Raw genomic sequence first — 19,644 nt, forward strand, 5'->3', positions numbered from 1 at the left:
ACCCTGCCAAGGAGCACTGCTCTGTGTCCTGGGGGACATCATCTGCCAATCCCCTCCACTTCAGACATGCTCAGGGTGCTGAGCACCCCCAGCCTGACCCTCCTGTGTGTGACCTGGTCATCAAGCACAGCCACAACACCCAAAGTTGTGCTGTTTTCTTCTTACAGGCAGGGAAACTGATGCATGGGGCAAGAGAAGGGCAAGGTTTGCATTAGTTGTGAGGACAAGCACAGGCTCATTAATTGGGTGTGGAAATCACATGCATGTGATGTTCCTCAGCTCTGCCCTTACCAAGCCAAGCCAACAGCCCTCCCCTCGCCCCCAGCGCTTCCAGCAGCCTCAAAGCAACACTGAATCCAAGGGGAAATCCCTGCACTGCATCTTCCATGGGCTTTGAGAGGCTGCCTGACCACAACTGACCCTCTCAGACTGGTCTGGTGTCACCTCCCCTGTCACAGGGGGGCTGCAGGAGCTCAGGGCACAGGCAGAGGGGACACTTAGGTGCTGGACAGCTGATCATGGAATCATGGAATGGTTTGGGTTGGAACTTTAGACACCCTCTCATTCCATGTCCATGCCATGAGCTGGGACACCTTGCACTAGACCAGGGTGCTCCAAGCCCCATCCTGCCTGGCCTTGGACACTCCCAGGGATGGGGCAGCTACAGCTTCTCTGGAAAACTGTGCCAGGGCCTCAGCACCCACACAGGGAAGAACTCCTTCCTAACATCTGCTCCAAATCTCTCCTCTTTCAGTTTTAAACTGTTGCCCCTTGTCTTGTCACTATTTGCCCATGTACAAAGTTGCTCTCCCTCTTTGTAATAAGCCCCTTTAGGCACTGGAAGGCTGCAATGTTGTAAAGGATGGGAGAAATGTGGCCCCTGTTCTGGGAAACCTCTGAAGTGGTGGATGCAGGGAGAGAATCCCAGGAGAACATTAACTCCAAGGCTGAGCTCTGCCACAATCTGACTTTGTTTCTTTAGGGACAGACTGACCTTTTCCAGCACCAGGGCAGCACAACCAGGCACGAGCTGAACCTGAGATAACTGCCTGGAAGAAGCTTGCACAAAGCATGTACTGCAAGCACCCTTCCCCACCATCTCACCATCCTGCTGGAGAGCTGGGGAAGGGCTGGCACCATGAGTGGTGGCCTCATGCTGGCAAGAACCCATCAGAGCTGGAGGAGAACATGCTGCCAACCCAAAGCAGCCAGCACCCACCAGTGAGCCCAGCACCACGCACCAAGGGCTCATCCCAGCAGAACAGCTTGAACTGACAGCACCAGGCACCAGAGGTGGCATGCCAGGGGGACAGACACACAGTTGGGATGGGGGAGAGCAGCAAGCTGCAGGCAGAGCATGCAGGGACAGGGAGAGCAGGCATCTGACAGAGAGAAGGAGGAGCAGAGGAAGGGATAATAAATAGAATTGTCTATACCTCAGCACCTCCGAGACAGAGGAATCGCTGTCATCAGACCTAGGGCAGAAAATTAGCAGGATTATGGGAGAGAAAACCCAGACTAGAGAAGGCAGCAGTGGAGTCAGAGGTGGAAGATTGTTATTGCATCCAAGCCAGTGTAGGATAGAGAGAAGGAGAGGAAGGAGGGAGAAGGAGAAGCACACATGGAGAACCAGGGGAGAGCAGAAGAGCAGGAGGGCATGTGAGGAACAGACAGCAGGTCTCCATCAGGGAACACCAGCGCTGCTAGCAAGCCCAGAGCAGCACCTGACCTGCTGCCAGGAGAGGCTGGAGCAGCACTTGTGGCTGGATGCCAGTCCATCAGCTTCCTCTGAGCCCTCATCCCCTCACCCCATCCTGCTCCCTCATCTTGCCAGGGCTCCAAGTCTGTCTGCAGGCAGAGGCCAGCACTGTGAGCTCAGAGGGGCACAGTGGGCAGAGCACAGCCCTGGCACGGCCGCTGCTCCATCACAGAGAGGAGCAGAGAGTGAAGAGGTGACAGGACGCTGGCTGGAGCCAATCCAAGCCCTGGTGATGCTATACACCCCCACAGGACTCAGTACAGGCTGTGTGCTATCCTGGTCTGGGTTCCCCTCCTCAGACACCCTCACCCCAGCAGGACTCACTTGTCCAAGGCAGATCCCTGGCTCTGGGTGCTCGTGAGACGGGAGAAGACGTTGCGGTCGTTGCGCGGACGGGTGGGTGGGGAGGAGGGCGGTGTGAAGCCGATGTCTGCAGGCCTGAGCCAAAGGATCAGAGGGACACATGACTTGGGAACTGCTCACCTGGCACCTGACTGGGCCCAGAAAGGATCCTGGGCCACACAGCCCCCCTGCCCATGTCAGTGTTTGTCCCGAGCTCACCTGGCAGGCTGCCCACGGTCGTAGGATTTCCGCCGGGTCAGGGGCGAGGTGTCCGAGCCCCGGGACTGCCTGGGACTGCAGCAAGTGAACAAAGCACAGTGGGTGCCTGCCCTGCCCAGGATCCCTCCACAATCAACACCTCTGTCCTCCCCCAGAAGAGCAAACAAGAGATTGGGCTGGAGTCACAATCTCGAGGCATAGTGCAGAGGCTTTTGCCAGCCCAAGACACCTCCAAAAAGCTGATAACACAGAGCAGGGAGTTGGGGACCCTTGTGGTTGTTCTCCCTGCTTCTGAAGTATCCCCTCACCATTTCTCCCCTTCCTTCCCTGCTTTTGAAGTATACTCCTCTCCATCTGCAAGCAACACCAACACATTCCTACACACTCTCCAAGCCCCGCTGAGGAAATTCCCCACGGCATGCTATACCCGAGCATGGACAGATGCAGGATTGGGCTCCCCTCACCCCTCTGCACCCCCACAGGCCAGGCACAGCTCCCCAGACCCCCTGAGCCTCCCAGGCACTGGTGGCCCATGCTCACAAGGTGCTGCCCCGGGTGGGCAGGCTGATGGTCCGTGACACCTTCTCCTTGTAATAGGGGTCCCGGATGGAGAAGCCGATCCCGTCCTCCTTGATCTCCATGAGGGACGCCAAGGACTTGGTGATGTTCTTGGTGGACACGTCCAGCGTGGGTCCCAGACACTCAGCTGACACTGCCTTCATCTGCCCCGAAAGCTTGGGCTCCCCCTAGAGCAGGGCAGAGGGCTCAGGGTGGGCACATGAGGGCAGTGGGAGCAGCCAGCAATGGGGGCTGGAAGAGTTTGTGCTCTCTGGCCACAAACCAGCTCCCCCACATCCCACTGGATCCCCTCCAGCAAACATGTACAGAACAGTGGCTGCTTCCTTCCATGGGGACATCCTCAGTGCCACTCAGATTTGGGAGGCACTGCCTGGTGTGCTGGGTGCTTGCCAAGTCTCTGGTGCTCCAGGACAGGACCACTGCACCAGGAGACCTTGGTTCTGCCCATCCATAAATCAGCCACACTGCCTTATGCCAAGCCTGGCTCGCCAAGGTTCAGGCTGCAGAGCAGAGGCCTGAAGAATCACTGAACATCCCTCCAACCCTCCTCCCTGCCTCCCTGACCAGGACACACAAAAAGGCCAACTAACCTTGAACTTGAAGTCATCCTGGCTTGCTGAGCCCTTCATGGTGAAAGACTGGGAGATGCTGCAAGGAGAAAGGAGCAAAGATGGATCTTCAGTGCCAAACTCTCTTCAGAAAGCTGGTGCCAATGGTCCACCAGACTCCTTGGGTCACCCTCTGCCCCCCAGGACCCTTTCTCCAAGGAATGACCAAGCCTTCACTCCATGCTCATGTCCAAGAGACATCCTGCTCCCCCCACCAAGGGCTGGGCACCACAGAAAAGCTCAGGTGGGGCTTTGTTCATCCACGCCCGTCTATGAGGTCCATGAATGGCATCAGACAGTGCCAGGCTGGGTGCTCACCTCCCATCTGAGGCCAGGCTGAACTCTGAAACTTCCTCATCTGTGCTGGTGTACCCATTCTCTGTGAGAGGGAAACAGTGCATCAGCAGGGGGGACCCAGAGGGGACACCACTGTCACCAGCTACCCCAAACCCTGCAGCAGAGGGGTTATCTCAGGAAGCCATGAGGGATAACCCAGTCCTTGTCCTGTCATCCATGGGCAGGAAGGTGTAGGGAGTGACTCAGTCCTTGTCCCTGTTATCCATGGCCAGAATGGTGTGGGGGGTGACCCTGTCCCTGTGATCCATGGCCATGGGGAGTGACCCAGCCCTTGTCCCTGTTATCCATGGCCAGAAGGGCATGAGGGATAACCCTGTCCTTGTCCATGGCCAGGGCACACACCCCCACCCAACACGGCCTTTGGGCAGGGTCCCAGCCACCTCCAGGTGCTTTCTGCAGGCCCAGTCCAGGTGGGCACCCAGCCCACAGCAGCACACCTGGCCTGAAGCTGCCCCTGCCTCAGGCCCCACCTTGCTGGACGTTGTGGATCAGCGCCTGCAGCTCGGGGTGGGACTCAGCCTTCTCCCTCAGGGCATCCAGCAGGGCGTGGTTCTGCGAGGAGTTGGCCACGTCTGTCTGCCGCAGGCGCCCCTCCAGCAGCCGGATCTGCGCCTCCTTCTGGGCCACCTGCAGCCCCTGCACAGGCAATGCTGGCACTCAGCAAGGTCCTGGCCACCAGGAACACCTGGCACCCAGGAAGAAGCCCTGTCACACATGCACAGCCCTGCCAGCCCCACACCTTGTCAATGGAGGCTTTCAGGAAGTTGTCCAGCAGCAGCCGGGCTTCGGCCAGGGAGCAGGAGCTGATCACCACCGAGGTGTCCGTGGAGTCCAGCTCCTCCTGAAACACACAGGGACAAGGGCTGGATCAGCAGGGTAGCTTTGCTGCTGGATGGGCCTCCATGGCAAGCACAGCACTTCCATCACCCTCCAAGCACTGCCCAGTCCAACCCTCACCCTCCCCAGTCTGCCCAGTGGCTACTGGGTGTTGCAGACATCTTTTTATGAAAATCCTTTTCTTGGATTTTTTCTTCCTAAGAGGCTGAGAGGCCTCAGGAACAAAATGTAAACATTGATTATCTGTTGCTGTGGAATGCAACAGGTGCATCTGTGATTGGTCTCATGTGCTTGTTTGTAATTAATGGCCAATCACAGCAGAGCTGGCTTGGACAGAGAGTCTGAGCTGCCTTTGTTATCATTCTTTCTTTTTCTATTCTTAGCTAGCCTTCTGAGATGAAACTTTTCCTTCTATTCGTTTTAGTATAGTTTTAATGTAATATATATCATAAAATAATAAATCAAGCCTTCTGTAACATGGAGTCAGATCCTCATCTCTTCCCTCATCCTAAGACCCCTGTGAACACCATCACAACTGGGCAGATCCAGCCATGGGACTGTCCAGTGCTGAAGGGTTTATGCACTGCTAAGGAAATTCTGGTTCCAGCACAAAACTAGACCATGAACAGACACCAGGCTCACCCAAATCCACAGTCCAAAGCCTGGCATGAATTAACAGCAGCCCTTCTTCCCTGCAATCAAGGTGACAGCTGGGGACAAGCCAGGGACAGCACACAGCCTCCATTTCAGGCTGCAGGCATTGAGGGGAGTTGGGAGCTGCCCAGTGGCATGGCCAGTATCACAACTGGACACAAAACCTAGATGGTTTCTGGTTTCTGGGAAAAAGCCAGTCAGTCCTCCAGGAATGTTTCCAGTGCATGAAGCAACAACCATGGTACAAGTGACCACCAGCCCCGTGGGCAAATGGGGGCTGCAGTCTCCCTACAATTCCAGGGCAGCAGGACACCAGCATGTCCATGGACATGCAAGGACCTGCCAGAAGTCCTCTCTATAATTAATCATCTAATGAGAGTGACTGTGTGGGTGAAGCCCCACCAAGAGTGACAGCTCACAGGACTCTGGGTCCTCTGAGCAGAGCCCAGCCCCAGCTGGCTGTGCCCAAGGATGCTCTTTCCACAGAGGGATGCTCTCATTTCCTCCCTTCCAGCCATTCCCAGTCCTGCTGCCCACCTTAGTCTCCTCAATCTGCATGATGGTGGCCTGGCAGTCTGAAATGCTGTCGTTGATGTAGTCAATGTTGGCCCCCAGCACCTCAATCTCCTCGTTCAGCTCTTGTAGACCCTTCTGCTCCTTGGGGCTCTCTGCCTGCAGCTTTGCCCGCTTGCCCAGCAATGCCTCCTGCAGCAGCGACAGCTCCTCACGTTTCTGGGGGAAAAGGGGAATTAGCACTGTCCACATGGCCACCTCCCTGTCCTGCAGCCACCACCCAGCCCCCTCTGTCCCCAGTGCCACAGCCACCTTGATGAGCCTCTCCATGTCTGCCTCGAGGTTGACAATGGTCATTCTCTGCATGACAATGTCGAAGATGCGCCGCTCCAGCGACTGCCACTTGAGGCGGGCAGCTTTGCTGAAGGTCTGGCTCGACCCCTTCTTGGGGAACTTCTTCCTACAGCCAGAGGGAAGAAGAGGCATTTGGGCAGATGGCCACACCGTGCTGGAGAGCCAGGCTTGCCCCAGGATCCGGGATCTGGCTGGCCAGAAACAGAGGATGCACCTGTGCTGTTTCTGCATTGCTCAACTGTAGGAATGTGCTCTCTGTTGAAGGAGTGACAAAATTATCCTTTGTCTCTTTAAAAAGGAAAAAAGCTCAGAAGTTTCTTCTTTGATTAGGTAAAAAGACACCTCATAGAACTTGGGGGACTTCACCTCAAACTTAAGGATAGCCAATTAGACAGGAGCCAAAAAGTTTTGCCTAAGCAATTTTTTAGAAAATGAAGAGAAGAAAGAAATGAATCGCTTTTGTGAGGTGTTTTACCAGGAGCAAGAACCTCTTCCACCTGGCTTGGTTTTTCTCTGTAAAGAATTTTGTTATTTTGCCTTTTATTAAAACTTTTCTGTTTCCAACACTACCACAGAAGCCATCCTGGTGATTTTATGCCTTCTAAGGTAGCTGAGCTATCCTGGGTGTGATATAGATCTCCAAGAGCTCATAAGACCTGGCTTGAGGAAACCATATATCACCCAACTTTTCCTCTTAGCAAAGCGGGACAAGAGATGAGTCCAGTAGGGTTTGTGCCACAACATTTAATCCTCATGGAGGGCCAGCTTTGAGCTCAAACGCAGGTGACAGTCACACTCTGCCAGCACAGCTTATCACAGGATCAGTGATTTAGTATGGCTCGAGTGGACACTAAGCCATCCTTCAATCTCCACCACCCATCAAAAGCCAGGCACAGGATCCCTGGGATGTCTCACCCCCGACCACCCAGCCCCTGCCCTGACCTGGCAGGCCGAGCCCCGTTGATGGAGGCCGAGGAGTCTCCCAGGAAGTTGTTGATTTTCCTGTTCCACTGGCGCACGATGCTGGAGACGGAGCGAGCGCCGCTCTCGGGCTCGGAGGAGGTGGTGCTGGCCGAGACCTCGGCCCCCGAGTCCAGCATGGGGGGCTTGGGGCCCGTCCTGCCCGCCACCCTGTCGGACATGGGCTTGGCCAGACGGCGCAGCGCTGACACCTGCCCCAGGGAGGACAGAGGAGAGGGTCTGTGGTGTTGCATTTTAGTTCAATGTATGCTCAGTCTCACCCCTGGAAAATGTAGGGTTTGTTCCAAGCCTGTGATCCTCCCCTGAAATGTCATGGATCTGTAATCCCATTGACCCAAGGCTTATTCCATGCCTGCTATTAACCTGTGCGAGGGAGACCAGGCTCTCTCTTGGCTCTTTTCCCCCTAGGCTCTCCCTCTCTCTCCTCTCTCCCCCTTTCCCCCCTTCTCCCTCAGAAACCCTGCTGCTCCCAGGGGTGGGACCCCCAATAAACCCTCACCTAATCAGCACCCCCAGAAGGCATCTGGAGTCTCCTTGCCTGCCTGCTACTACCAGGGAACACACAGCTTAGGGGGGACTCCCTCAAAGGAACAGCAAATGGTGTCAGCTGGGCAGCCTCACCCAGCCTAAACACATTGGTATCACCCCCAGGCCCCACAGGTCTGAGAGCAGCAAAGCCCAGCGATATTTATGCCTCATGGGGCTCCCTCTCCTCCCTCATAGCCCACCCCTGCCACCAGGCTCTGCTGCTCGGGATGGGGAACTCTGCTGCTGCCTACATCCATTTCCCACCTGGTTCCTGAGCCATAAAATCTCTCCCTGCCTTTTGGGGACCCCATTCCCAAAGCCAGCCCTGTCTGAAAGATGGGATTTCTCTGAGCCAAGCACTAGACCCAGACCCCCATGGAAGCTGGGGGCTATGTGGAGGAAACCCCCTTTCCTCACCTCCTGCGTTTTCCTCCGCAGCACAATTTCCTGCTGTCGCTTCTGAGATTCCAGAGCCCTGATCTGGAACTGCAGGAGTGAGAAAGAAAAAGACACCCCTGAGGTCCAGCCCAGATGTGGTCGCAGTGCCAGTGCTCCCTTTGGCACAGTCTCACTCCTGATTCTAACACCGAGCAAGCTCCCAGCCTTGAGCTGACTCTGGCTGCACATTCCCCCCTCCCACAGCATCTCCCATAACACCAACAGGAGCAGTGGGAATCCTTTGGGAGCCATTCATCCAGCTGTGCTCTGCTAGGACCTCCAGTGAGGCTTCACCAAGCTGTCTGTGAGCTCCTGGAGTGCCAGAGCAGGACAAACACCCCCTCCCCAGCCAGACCAGTCACAATCTTGAGGCAGAGTGCAGAGGCTTTTGGCAGCCCAAGACACCTCCAAAAAGGCTGATAACCCAGAGCAGGGAGTTGGGGATCCTTGTGGTCCTTCCCCCTGCTTCTGAAGCATCCCCTCTCCATGCCTCCTGCACACATGGCAAGCCGGCCTCTCACCTCCTGCCGGCGCTGCTCCTTCTTGAGCTGCGCGATCTCCCGGTTCCTCTTGGTCTCGGCCAGGCGGCGCCGCTGCTGCTCCTCCCGCATCTGCTTCATCAGCGCCACCTGCAAGGAGGGGCCGCTGTGCCACCGCCCCGGGGCACCCCACACCCAGCACACAGCGCTCTGCACTGCCACCAGAGTGCAAAACGCTGCTCCAGGCTTGGCCGGGATCCCTCCCCGCCCCGGCACATCCAGGTACCTTTGCCTTCTTCATCTCGGCCACCTCCGCCTGCAGCTTGCGCAGCTCCCGCTCGTAGCGGCTCTGGTTCTTGAGCAGGCGAGCGTGCTCCTTCTGGGCTGCCTGCAGCTTCTGTAGGTCCCTGTTCATCTCCTTCAGTCGCTTCTCGTAGTCTGCCTTGATCTTGTTGGCTTTCTCCTCGGTGTAGCACTCCATGGTGCCTGGTGGGTGGGGAGAGAGCTCACAATGCACCCCGGGACCCCCCTGTACCCACAGACCTGCCTGGAGGCACCCAGCACTGCATCCCTCCCTGTCCCATCAGAGCCCCCTCACCCACCAGGAACTGGGGTCTGTCTGGGAATATCTGCTGGAAGAGCTCAGCAGAGAGTGGAGATACAGGGCTGGCCTGAGCAGAGCTGCAGACTGGGACACACAGCCACACACAGGGCTGACCCTGCCCTATTTTAGCCTGCAGATCAGCCACACCACTGGCTCTTTTATCCCTCAGTTTTCCCAGGAGTCCCCCCAGCTCACGAGGTGGTGCTCAAGGCTGGAAGAGGCTTTGCCACCCTCCTGCAGCACCAGCAGGGTGCAGAGCTGTGCAGCTCACTGATGCTGCTCCCATAGCAAGACAAGCAGAGTCTTGGGGGGTGCCAGGGATTCAAGGAGAGGCAGGTGGATGGCAAAGCTCTACCAGAGCAAGAGGTGGATGCTTTGACTTAGAGTTAGCTGGGCTTGAGCTGGAACTGGGGTCTGGGAATGGGATCCCGAGGGTGAGGCAGCTCTCACTGAGGTTCTGCAGGACCCGGTCCCGCTCCAGCTGCGTGTCCCGAATCTTGTTCTGCAGCAAGATCAGCTTCTCCTCATACTGGTGCTTGAGGGTCTGCAGCCGCCGCTGGCTGTTCTCCAGCTCATCAATCAGCTTCTGCTTGATCTCAATCTCACAGGTCAGATCTGCCAGGTCGGCCTGGAAATTCACAGCTGGAGGCAGAGGAGAAAGTCAGGCTGGGAGGCACGGGGAGCATCACTTGCATGGCCCCACTGACTCACAGTGTTGAAAATTGCAATGTAAGATGTTTTCAATTACCATCTGTATGGCACATTATCTTTTGTCAGTGGGCAGTTTGCTTTATCTCTCTCTCTGAGTGATCACAATCACACCTCCCTAGGGAGGGAACATCTGCTGATAACAGCTATTGAATGTCACTGCATGGCTGATAAGGACTACAGCATCCCATTGGGAGATGGGAGCCCAGAGGGAGGAGCCAAGCATTCCTACCCGGATATAATCCAGAGGTTTTGAGACACCAGCACAGCTTCTCCACTGGATTTCCCAGAGGAACAGCAGCTGCCTCTTCCCCTGGATCTTCAGAGGCAGAGACTGCACCAGAGATCTCCAGGATCCCTGCTCCAGCAGAACCAGCCCTGACACTGCAGGAGGGCTGAGCCACAATTCCAATGGGACTGCTGCCAACAGCCTGACCCACAGGGTGTCAGGCTGGGTTCTGACTCTGGCAGTGTTGGTTTAGTGTACTGCATTGTTTATTTTATCCTTTTTCTTTCCTTCCCTATTAAAGAACTGTTATTTCCTGCTCCCATATTTTTGCCTGAGAGCCCCTTAATTTAAAATTTACAGCAATTCAGAGGGGTGGGGAGGGTTTACATTCTCCATTTCAGGTGAGGCTCCTGCCTTCCTTAGCAGACTCCTGTCTTTCCAAACCGAGACACACAGCACACAGAAAGGGCAGAGGAGCTGATGGGAACCCCCACTGCTGGGGAGCAGCAGCACTGAAGCAGCACTGCAGCAGCCCTGGGGCTCCCCAAGTCCCACAGAGCAGGCATGGCTGGGGCATGGTGAGCTCTGCCTCCCCAAGAGCAGAGCTCACTGCCAGAGATGCGAGCAAGTGCCCTCCATGCCCATGGCTGCACACAGATCTCCACTTTACCCTTCTCCTCTGCATCCGAGTCCGAGTCCACCAGGCTCTCTTCACTGGCTGAGTCCTCATCTTCATCCTCGCGCCCATCCTCTTCCTCACAGCCACTCTCATCCTGTTCTTCCTCCTCCTAAGAGATGAGTGCCTAATCTCAGCCAGCAGGATGGTCTGTCCTTCTCCCCACAGCTTCTCCCTCCTCCAAACCTGAGCTCACCCTACAGCAAAGGGCCACAGGCCCCCAAGTGGGACTCAGCCTCCCACACAGCATGCCCAGGGGCAGCAGCACCATTTCTGGACCCCCAGCACATCCTGTTGAGAGGAACAGCAATTTGACCCATCCACCCCTTCCTAGCTGACCCCTCTTCATCTATGCTGATTAAATCCAAGCCCCCAAAAACATGGACTCCTCATTCTACATCCAGGCTGAGTGGGGAGTACCCAGCTTCTGCCCTGCTCCAGCATGGAGCCCTCAGCAGAGTGATTCTTCCAGCCTGAGCTTGCTCCCTGTCCCACGGATGGCACTTTCAGTGCTCACCACCCAGACACCCCCACAGCGTGAACACAATGCCCACTCACCTCTTCCACCTCGTTCTCATCCGTCTCCTCCCCATTGTCCTGCTGCAGTTTCTGCCTCTTCTTAAACGCCTCCTTCTCTGGGCTGGGGGGAACAGAGGGGGGCTGGTGAGTCCCAGCATGAGAGAGGCCAGAAACAGCTTCTGCTGGGCCACCCTCCCCTCCCTGCTGCTTTTGGACCCTTTGGGGAAAAACAGCCTCTGGAATTACATGATGGGGAACAGGAGACCAAGGGCAGGACAGGGCGGGAAGGGAAGGGAAGGGAAGGGAAGGGAAGGGAAGGAAGGGAAGGGAAGGGAAGGGAAGGAAGGGAAGGGAAGGGAAGGGAAGGGAAGGGAAGGGAAGGGAAGGGAAGGGAAGGGAAGGGAAGGGAAGGGAAGGGAAGGGAAGGTTAGGGAAGGTTAGGGAAGGGAAGGTTAGGGAAGGGAAGGGAAGGTTAGGGAAGGGAAGGGAAGGGAAGGGAAGGGAAGGGAAGGGAAGGGAAGGGAAGGGAAGGGAAGGGAAGGGAAGGGAAGGGAAGGGAAGGGAAGGGAAGGGAAGGGAAGGGAAGGGAAGGGAAGGGAAGGGAAGGGAAGGGAAGGGAAGGGAAGGGAAGGGAAGGGAAGGGAAGGGAAGGGAAGGGAAGGGAAGGGAAGGGAAGGGAAGGGAAGGGAAGGGAATGCAGGTGTGTGGGCTCTGGCTGTAGCAGAGGAGACCCAACCCCACAGGGACAGACCAGCACTCAGCCTCCCCCTTCCCCTCACCTCTTCCTCTGCTGCCGCCGCTCCTTCTTCTTGAGGCGCTCCAGGTCCTGCTTGGCCCGTCGGAGCACGTCGGAGGCCTCGGTGTCCAGGGTGGCTGCGGGGCTGCAGATCCCAGCCAGGCCCGGGCCCGGTGAGGAGCCCACAGGGAACGGGCCCCGTGCAGAGACCCGCGAGAGGCTGCGCCGCAGGGACTCGTTCATGGACTCGCTCTCCAGCAGCTTCGTCCTGGGGAGTGCAAGCAGCACAGTCCAACAGGGGCCATCCCACTGGCCCTACAGGGGGTCTTTTCTGGGTTTAGAATCACAGAGTGGTTTGGGCTGGAAGGGACCTTAAGCCTTATTTCATTCCACATTCCTGCTATGGAAGGGGCAGGGATGCCTTCCACTAGACCAGGTTGCTCCAAGCTCCATAGACTTGCAGATATGGAATAACCACAGCTCCTTTGGGCAAACTGTGCCACTGCCTCACCAACATCACAGGGAAGAATTTCTTCCTAACTTCTGATTTAAATCTCTCCACTTTTAGTTTAAAGCCATTTTCCCTTGTCCTATTGCTACCTGTCCACACTAAAAAAAAAAAATAAATAACAGCTCTCTCCTTCTTACTTATAGCCTCCTTTAGGCAGTGGAAGGGGCTCTAGGGTCTCCCCAGAGTCTTCTACAGACTGAACATGATGTGCTTGGATGGTGTCAGCCAGGGACAGAGTCACTACTAAGCCATTCCATCTACTGATGGGTCAGAAAGCCATAATGCTGCCAGACAGGGTAGCAGGATTAACAGGAGACTGGCATGGACCCACCTTTGGGAGGCAGCAGTCCCTGGAAGACCCCAGGCACTTCAAATAGAACTTATCCCTCCATTGTTTTGCGGAGATAATAAAAACTCTACAACTTTTGTGAAAGTTGTAAAGCTGGGATGTTTATTACAGCGCTGGACGCATGTGGGAATTGTTCCCCTCAAAATGACATGTATACCTCTGGGAACTTCAGGTCCCTTTTTATCCCTCTCTCAGATACATATGCATACAATTTCACAATATATATATATATATTTATATAGGTTTATATATATTAATTTTTACTAATTTTGTGTACATTTGCTGGTAGTTCTTCTTTATCAGAAAGAATTCTTAAGTCGAGTTGACTTGCTCTCACAGCAGTCTCTGTCTCTCTCTATCACTCTCTGTCTGCCCCCCTCTTATCTCTGTCTTTCACTGAAGCAGTTTCTCTGAGCCTAGGCTTTTTGCAGCCAGACTACACAACAAGCTACACACTTAATGATGTACCTTCCACCTAAATCAAAATAGATTTCTACCCTGGAAAATTTCCACTCTGCCTCACCATCAATGCCCATACCAAAGACAACAACAGCCAAAGCACTGCTTGCCACCAAGGCTGGGCCTCCTTCAACCCTGCATAGCAGCAGTGGAAATCACACAGCACTGAGCTGTGTGAGCCCCTGGCCCCAGGAGCCCAGAACCCCCAGCAGTGTGCCTGCTCACCTCAGCTCCTCAATCTCCCAGGTGTAGTTCTGGATCAGGGTGCTGATGGCTTTGTTCATACAGCACTGAGCTGTGTGAGCCCCTGGCCCCAGGAGCCCAGAACCCCAGCAGTGTGCTCGCTCACCTCAGCTCCTCAATCTCCCAGGTGTAGTTCTGGATCAGGGTGCTGATGGCTTCATTCACACAGCACTGAGCTGTGTGAGCCCTCATCCCCAGCCCCTGCCCCCAGGAGCCCAGACCCCCAGCAGTGTGCTCGCTCACCTCAGCTCCTCAATCTCCCGGATGTAGTTCTGGATCAGGGTGCCGATGGCTTCGTTGCCGTCACCTGCAGCGCACGGGCACTGGTGAGAGGCACTCCCTGCTGTCCCCCGGCCCCCGGCCCAGCTGCTGCCTGGGCTGGCCCCCCACGCCATGCACAGCCCAGCCCCACCTGCTTTGGCCAGCATCATGTTGGCCTCCTGGCTCATGAGGTAGGTGACCCTGCTGTTGATGGCGTCGATGGCCTCCTGCATGGCCTTGACGCGCATGCGCAGCGCGCTGTTCTCCTTCTGCAGCATGGCGTTCTCCCGGAACAGGTCGCTGTAGCCCTCCGTGCCATCCTCCCCGATCACACGCTTGCCCTGGGGGCACAGGAGGGCAGCCCCTCAGGGCAGGGCAGGCTGGGACACAGAGACCCACTGGGACACACAGAGACACACCTGGGACACACAGAGACCCAGCTGGGACACACAGACCCACACCTGGGACACACGGACACACCTAGGACACACAGAGACACACCAGGGACACACAGAGACACACCTGGGACACACAGAGACACACCTGGGACACACAGACCCACCTGGGACACACAGAGACACACCTGGACACACAGAGACACACCTGGGACACACAGACCCACCTGGGACACACTGAGACACATCTGGGACACACAGACCCACCTGGGACACACAGAGACACCTGGGACACACAGAGACACACCTGGGGCACACAGAGACACACCTGGGACACCCAGAGACACACCTGGGACACACACAGAGACACCTGGGACACACAGAACCACCACTGCACCCCTGGGGGCAGCCCCACCCAGAGAGCAGGAACCAGGAAAGCCTGAGCTGAACATGCAGAGGGTGAGAGAGGCTTCAGGGATTCTCCCTGCCTTACCACCCCCAAAACCTGGCCAAGGTCCTAAGCTGAGCTCCTGTTTCTTAAGCCTCCTGACTCCTCCTAGCAGTTTCTCCTAGGGGGCAGGGGATGGGTCTGTCCCACTAAACCTGCCCCAACTCAAACACAAGGAGGGGCCTTTCTGCACCTGTCTCTGCCCTCTCACCAGGGCTGCTCCATCAGCTGGGTTTGCCTTTGGTGGAGTTCATTTTCCTCACAGCAGCTTTTGTGTGGTGCTGTGTTTGGGATCTGTGCTGAGCACAGCACTGATCCCACAGGGATGATTCAGCTCTGCTGAGTCAGGAGCTGTTCTGCCCCTCACTCTGACCCACCAGCGCTGGGCCAGGGGTGCACAAGGAGCTGGGGGGACACAGCCAGGACAGCTGTGGTTCCTTACTAACCACAGGGATATCCCAAACCACAGGATGTCATGCTCAGCATATAAAGCTGGGGGAGGGAAGAAGAAACAGGGGATGCCTGGAGTGTTGCCCCAAGTCACTGTTACACTTGACAGAGCACTGCTGGGCTGGGCATGGCTGAACATCTCCCTGTGATGGGACACGGGGAATGAATTCCTTGCTTTGCTTTACTTCTTAAACTGTATCTAAACCAAGGAGTTTTCTCACTGTTACTCTCCCAGTTCTCTCCCCCATTGTAGCAGGCCATGGGCTTGCAAGGGCCCTGTCACAGACATCTTTTATGAAAAATCTTTTTTTTAGGATTTCTCCTCTTGAGAAGCTGAGAAGCCTCAAGAACAAAATGTAAACAATTATTATCTGCTGCTGTAGAATGCAACAAGTAAATCTGTGATTGGTCTCGTGTAGTTGTTTCTAATTAATGGCCAATCACAGTCAGCTGGCTCGGACAGAGAGTGCAAGCCACAAGCTTTTGTTATCATTCTTTCTTTTTCTATTCTTAGCTAGCCTTTTGATCAAATCCTTTCTTCTATTCTTTTAGTATAGTTTTTATATAATATATATCATAAAATAATAAATCAAGCCTTCTGAAACTTGGAGTCAGAGCCTCATCTCTTCCCTCATCCTCAGACCCCTGTGAACACAGTCACAGGGCCCCGTGGAGAGCAGAGGCCTAAAGATAGGAAATGCCAAGTCATGGCAAGCCCTTGTCTTCCACCTTTTGGACCCCAGCTTATCTCTGTAACCCCATAGGTCACTTTTCCTTAACCCCTGCTATTGGACAATTCTGGATACCCCTATACCCTATATAATGGGTATAGGGGGATCCAAAATTGGTCAGAAGAGCCATCACTGGAACCCTTCACAGACCCCCAATAAAGACATCGCTGTGGAACTCCAGAGCAGCCTTCTCTCTCTACATCTGCTGGCCTGAGGTGCCTTAGCAAGCAAAAGAGCTGAACTCAAAGAGCTGATAATCACTAAAGAGCTGATATCCCTTATGCTTGCTAAAGGTAGCCAGTAGCTGAGAGCTGCTTGGGTTTTGGGCAGTCTGTCCCATAGAGGACTGAGCTATCCAGCCCGTGCAGCCTGCTCGGGGGCAAACCTGCTCTCAGCAAGGACACCCCATCCCACTGAGGGGCAGTGAACAGCTGGCTGCAGTGCTTCCCTTCCTGGGTACAATGGGCTATTATATAATGGCTGGTTTAGCCCATTCTGGTTAGAAGAGCCATTGCTGGAACCCTTCACAGACCCCCAATAAAGACATCGCTGTGGAACTCCAGAGCAGCCTTCTCCTCTCTCTGCATCTGCCAGCGGTGCCTTAGCAAGCAAAAGAGCTGAACTCAAAGAGCTGATAATCATTAAAGAGCTGATATCCCTTATGCTTGCTAATGCTGCCAGTGACTGAGAGCTGCTCAGGTTTCAGGGCAGTCTGTCCCATAGAGGACTGAGCTATCCAGCCTGTGCAGCCTGCTTGGGGCAAACCTGCTCTCAGCAAGGACACCCCATCCCACTGGGGGGCAGTGAACAGCTGGCTGCAGTGCTTCCCTTGCTGGGGACAGCAGGACCTGGCCCCACTCACTGCCTTGTACTCCATGAGCTCCATCTGCAGCCGGGCGATCTCGGCACGCAGGGCGCTGATCTGCTGGCTCGTCTTGTCCTGGTTCACCACCACCTTGTTCTTGATGTTGCGAGCACGGTTGGCGTACTTGAGCGTGTTCAGGGTCTCCATGAAATCCCGGTCGGAGGGGCTCACGCAGGCAATCATGATGGTTTGGCTTGGGGATGCAAGGGCAGGGTGAAAGACAGTCCCTGCACAGCTCAGCAAACCCCAGGACTCAGCACAGACCACGTGCCCCCAGACACCCGTCCTGGATGGGAGCCCATCCTGGGCCTTTCTGGGTTTGAAAACAAGGCATGGACTGGGTCCATCCCTCCCAGAACCAGAGCAGCCACAAGACCTCTCAAGCACATCACGCAGCACTGGGAAAGGCAGCCCTTCCTCAATGCCTCTCTCTTTGGAGAAGAGGCACGGAATTCAATCCCATTCTGGGCACCAACACTTGCCAAGTCCCAGATCTGTCAGGGCTCAGGAGGGCTTTGCATCAGCTGATTCTGCCAAAGCTGCTGATTGCACCTGAGGCTGATATGTCTTTACATCTGCAAAGTCATACCGTGCCTGGAAGAAGGCATCTCTCCCTGTCCTGAGACAGCTCCTCCATAGCTCCAGAGCCCCCTCGGCCCCATGGGCAGGGGGACAGCCCCTGCAGCCCTCAGCCCAAGCTCAGCCCCCACCCTGGGACCCCCTTACCTGTTGCCCCCGAGGGAATCCTGCAGCAGGCGGGTGAGCTTGGAGTCGCGGTAGGGCACGTGCACAACCTTCTTGCTCTGGTCTCCAAGGGCACTGATGACATTCCCCAAGGCCAGCTACCAACACAAAGGGAAGCCCCCCCAGATTCAGCCCTGGCTGAGGATACAGCACATCAGGCCTGGGGCACACTCTGTAGCACAGGTTTGGGTTGCACGAGGGGCAGGCGTGGGGCTCCCCTTAGCCTGGGCTGTGCCTCTCTCCATGCTGCACTGAGAAGAAGCATCAAGCCCCAGAGGGGGTTTTTTAGCTCTGATTAGCAGATCTCACCCTTTTGGGAGCTGCACCCCTGTGCCCAGCTGCACCCCTGCCCACAGCACGAGTGTCCTTTGGCTGCAGAGCTGTGCTCCCACCACTGGCACTGTGAGACAGCCCAAACCCCAGCCACGACAGCAGCACCCCAACAGCCCAGGGCAGCTCCAGGCAACACCCAGCACTGTTAGAGGTTTCTCCTGTCAGGCTTTGCCCTGGCACCCCCCCTGCCCAGTAGTGCAGCCCTACCAGCCCACAGTTGATGGAGATGCCCTCCTTGGCTCTCTCGCCCGTGGCACCCGTCCGCTTCAGCCTCTCCGAGCCAGCCAGGTCCACAAAGTGAAACTTGGCTGTCAAGGTCTCATATTCAGCAGCAGGTTGGGATCCATCCAGAAGGCTGCTCACCTCCTCATTCACCTGCAGCCAGGGACACACCAGGGGTCAGCACCCCAGAGGCTCCCTGGCCTTGACTGAGACATCAGCCAGAGTCTGAGTGTTCACCCTCCGTATCCAGCCCCTCAGAGACGGGGACAGCATCCCAAGGGCAGCTTGCTCTGAGCCATCCTGCCCAGGATCAGCTCACTCTCAGCTCCCATTAAATCCTAATGCAGGCTATGAGTGGAGAGAAGACAGAAAAATCTCTGCTTCTCTTAGACTTCAAACCCCCTCCCCTTCCCAAGGAAACTCCATGCATCAGCTGGGTATGGAACCCAAGAACAGCCTGGCCATGAGGCAGGAGCACATCTCACCAGCTCTGGGCGGGCACACACTCTCGTCTGGCACAGGTAAATAGTGAAGATGGCATGGGATCTGGAGCTCTGCACGTTCATCTGGGTGCTGGCCGTGGTGCGGGACAAAGCTCCTTGCTTTAGGCACTGGATCAGCTGCAACGACACCAGGGAGAAGGAAACCTTAAAGAACTCTTCTAGGGAGTCAGGACAGACCCTGTGCAGCTCAGTGGACACACAGATCTTTTCCAGAACACCCCCAGGACTGCACTCCCACCCTGGGAAAGATCTCCCCCTCTCAGGAGTTTTGCTGTTAATTGCAGCTCTGAGATTTGTGAAAAGTCTCTGTTTCGGCCTGCAGTCTGAAGAATGAGCTGGAGTTCTTCAGTTTTTGTTCTTAAAGTTGTTTATTGTATCTTATCTATAAAATTTTTCTCCTGTTCAGCCAAGGTCCGCTCAGCAGGGCAGCCACAGGCACTCTGACCACCCTTGAGGCAGTGTGGTCATTTTATGCTACAAACTACGTATAACATATTTACAATTACTTTCTAATACCTATCACTTATGTTAGACAGCGAACTTCTATTCTACTACATCGAAGAAGGAGGAGAAGGAGGAGAAGGAGGAGAAGGAGGAGAAGGAGGAGAAGGAGAAGCAGAAGAAGAAGCAGAAGAAGAAGCAGAAGAAGGAGAAGAAGGAGAAGCAGAAGAAGCAGAAGGAGAAGGAGGAGAAGAAGGAGAATGAGAAGAATGAGAAGAATGAGAAGAATGAGAAGAATGAGAAGAATGAGAAGAATGAGAAGAATGAGAAGAATGAGAAGAATGAGAAGAATGAGAAGAATGAGAAGAATGAGAAGAATGAGAAGAAAGGCTGGACACGCCCAAGACCCTCCATCTTGTCCCCAAACCCCTCATTCTAAAAATCCCAAAATCTACCCTTTCACCTGGTGATAATTTTATTATTACATTATTTAAACTTCTGTGACTTTCAGATCCTCATACAAAGCTGGTAATTTGCACCAGGGGTCACAATCAAATCCCCAGGTGCTC

General features: G+C 55.2%; 1 protein-coding gene across 4 annotated transcripts in view; it reads right to left on the bottom strand.

The window, feature by feature from the left end:
• KIF21B (kinesin family member 21B) overlaps positions 1 to 19,644 on the bottom strand; it is a 57,731-nt gene that overhangs the window by 16,891 nt on the left and 21,196 nt on the right. For 2 of the 4 annotated variants that reach the window (XR_010030839.1, XM_063178216.1), the window contains exons 5-28: positions 18,617 to 18,751; positions 18,117 to 18,284; positions 17,559 to 17,674; positions 16,830 to 17,025; positions 14,095 to 14,284; positions 13,926 to 13,989; positions 12,164 to 12,388; positions 11,424 to 11,505; positions 10,860 to 10,977; positions 9,703 to 9,894; positions 8,935 to 9,134; positions 8,691 to 8,798; positions 8,149 to 8,217; positions 7,165 to 7,394; positions 6,181 to 6,328; positions 5,893 to 6,087; positions 4,604 to 4,705; positions 4,335 to 4,500; positions 3,826 to 3,886; positions 3,490 to 3,547; positions 2,861 to 3,066; positions 2,321 to 2,395; positions 2,084 to 2,197; positions 1,437 to 1,475 (exon numbers count right to left, since the gene is read on the bottom strand). Coding sequence is in view for 2 of the 4 variants with exons in the window: in XM_063178216.1 (XP_063034286.1) it covers positions 1,437 to 1,475; positions 2,084 to 2,197; positions 2,321 to 2,395; positions 2,861 to 3,066; positions 3,490 to 3,547; positions 3,826 to 3,886; positions 4,335 to 4,500; positions 4,604 to 4,705; positions 5,893 to 6,087; positions 6,181 to 6,328; positions 7,165 to 7,394; positions 8,149 to 8,217; positions 8,691 to 8,798; positions 8,935 to 9,134; positions 9,703 to 9,894; positions 10,860 to 10,977; positions 11,424 to 11,505; positions 12,164 to 12,388; positions 13,926 to 13,989; positions 14,095 to 14,284; positions 16,830 to 17,025; positions 17,559 to 17,674; positions 18,117 to 18,284; positions 18,617 to 18,751 (3,257 nt within the window). In the remaining 2 variants the exon portion in view is untranslated. The remainder of the gene's footprint in view (positions 1 to 1,436; positions 1,476 to 2,083; positions 2,198 to 2,320; positions 2,396 to 2,860; positions 3,067 to 3,489; positions 3,548 to 3,825; positions 3,887 to 4,334; positions 4,501 to 4,603; positions 4,706 to 5,892; positions 6,088 to 6,180; positions 6,329 to 7,164; positions 7,395 to 8,148; positions 8,218 to 8,690; positions 8,799 to 8,934; positions 9,135 to 9,702; positions 9,895 to 10,859; positions 10,978 to 11,423; positions 11,506 to 12,163; positions 12,389 to 13,925; positions 13,990 to 14,094; positions 14,285 to 16,829; positions 17,026 to 17,558; positions 17,675 to 18,116; positions 18,285 to 18,616; positions 18,752 to 19,644) is intronic. The other 2 variants (XR_010030840.1, XM_063178217.1) reach the window with 1 other exon arrangement.

This window comes from Melospiza melodia, chromosome 28 (genome assembly GCF_035770615.1).
Source record: "Melospiza melodia melodia isolate bMelMel2 chromosome 28, bMelMel2.pri, whole genome shotgun sequence".
Lineage (NCBI taxonomy): Eukaryota > Metazoa > Chordata > Aves > Passeriformes > Passerellidae > Melospiza > Melospiza melodia.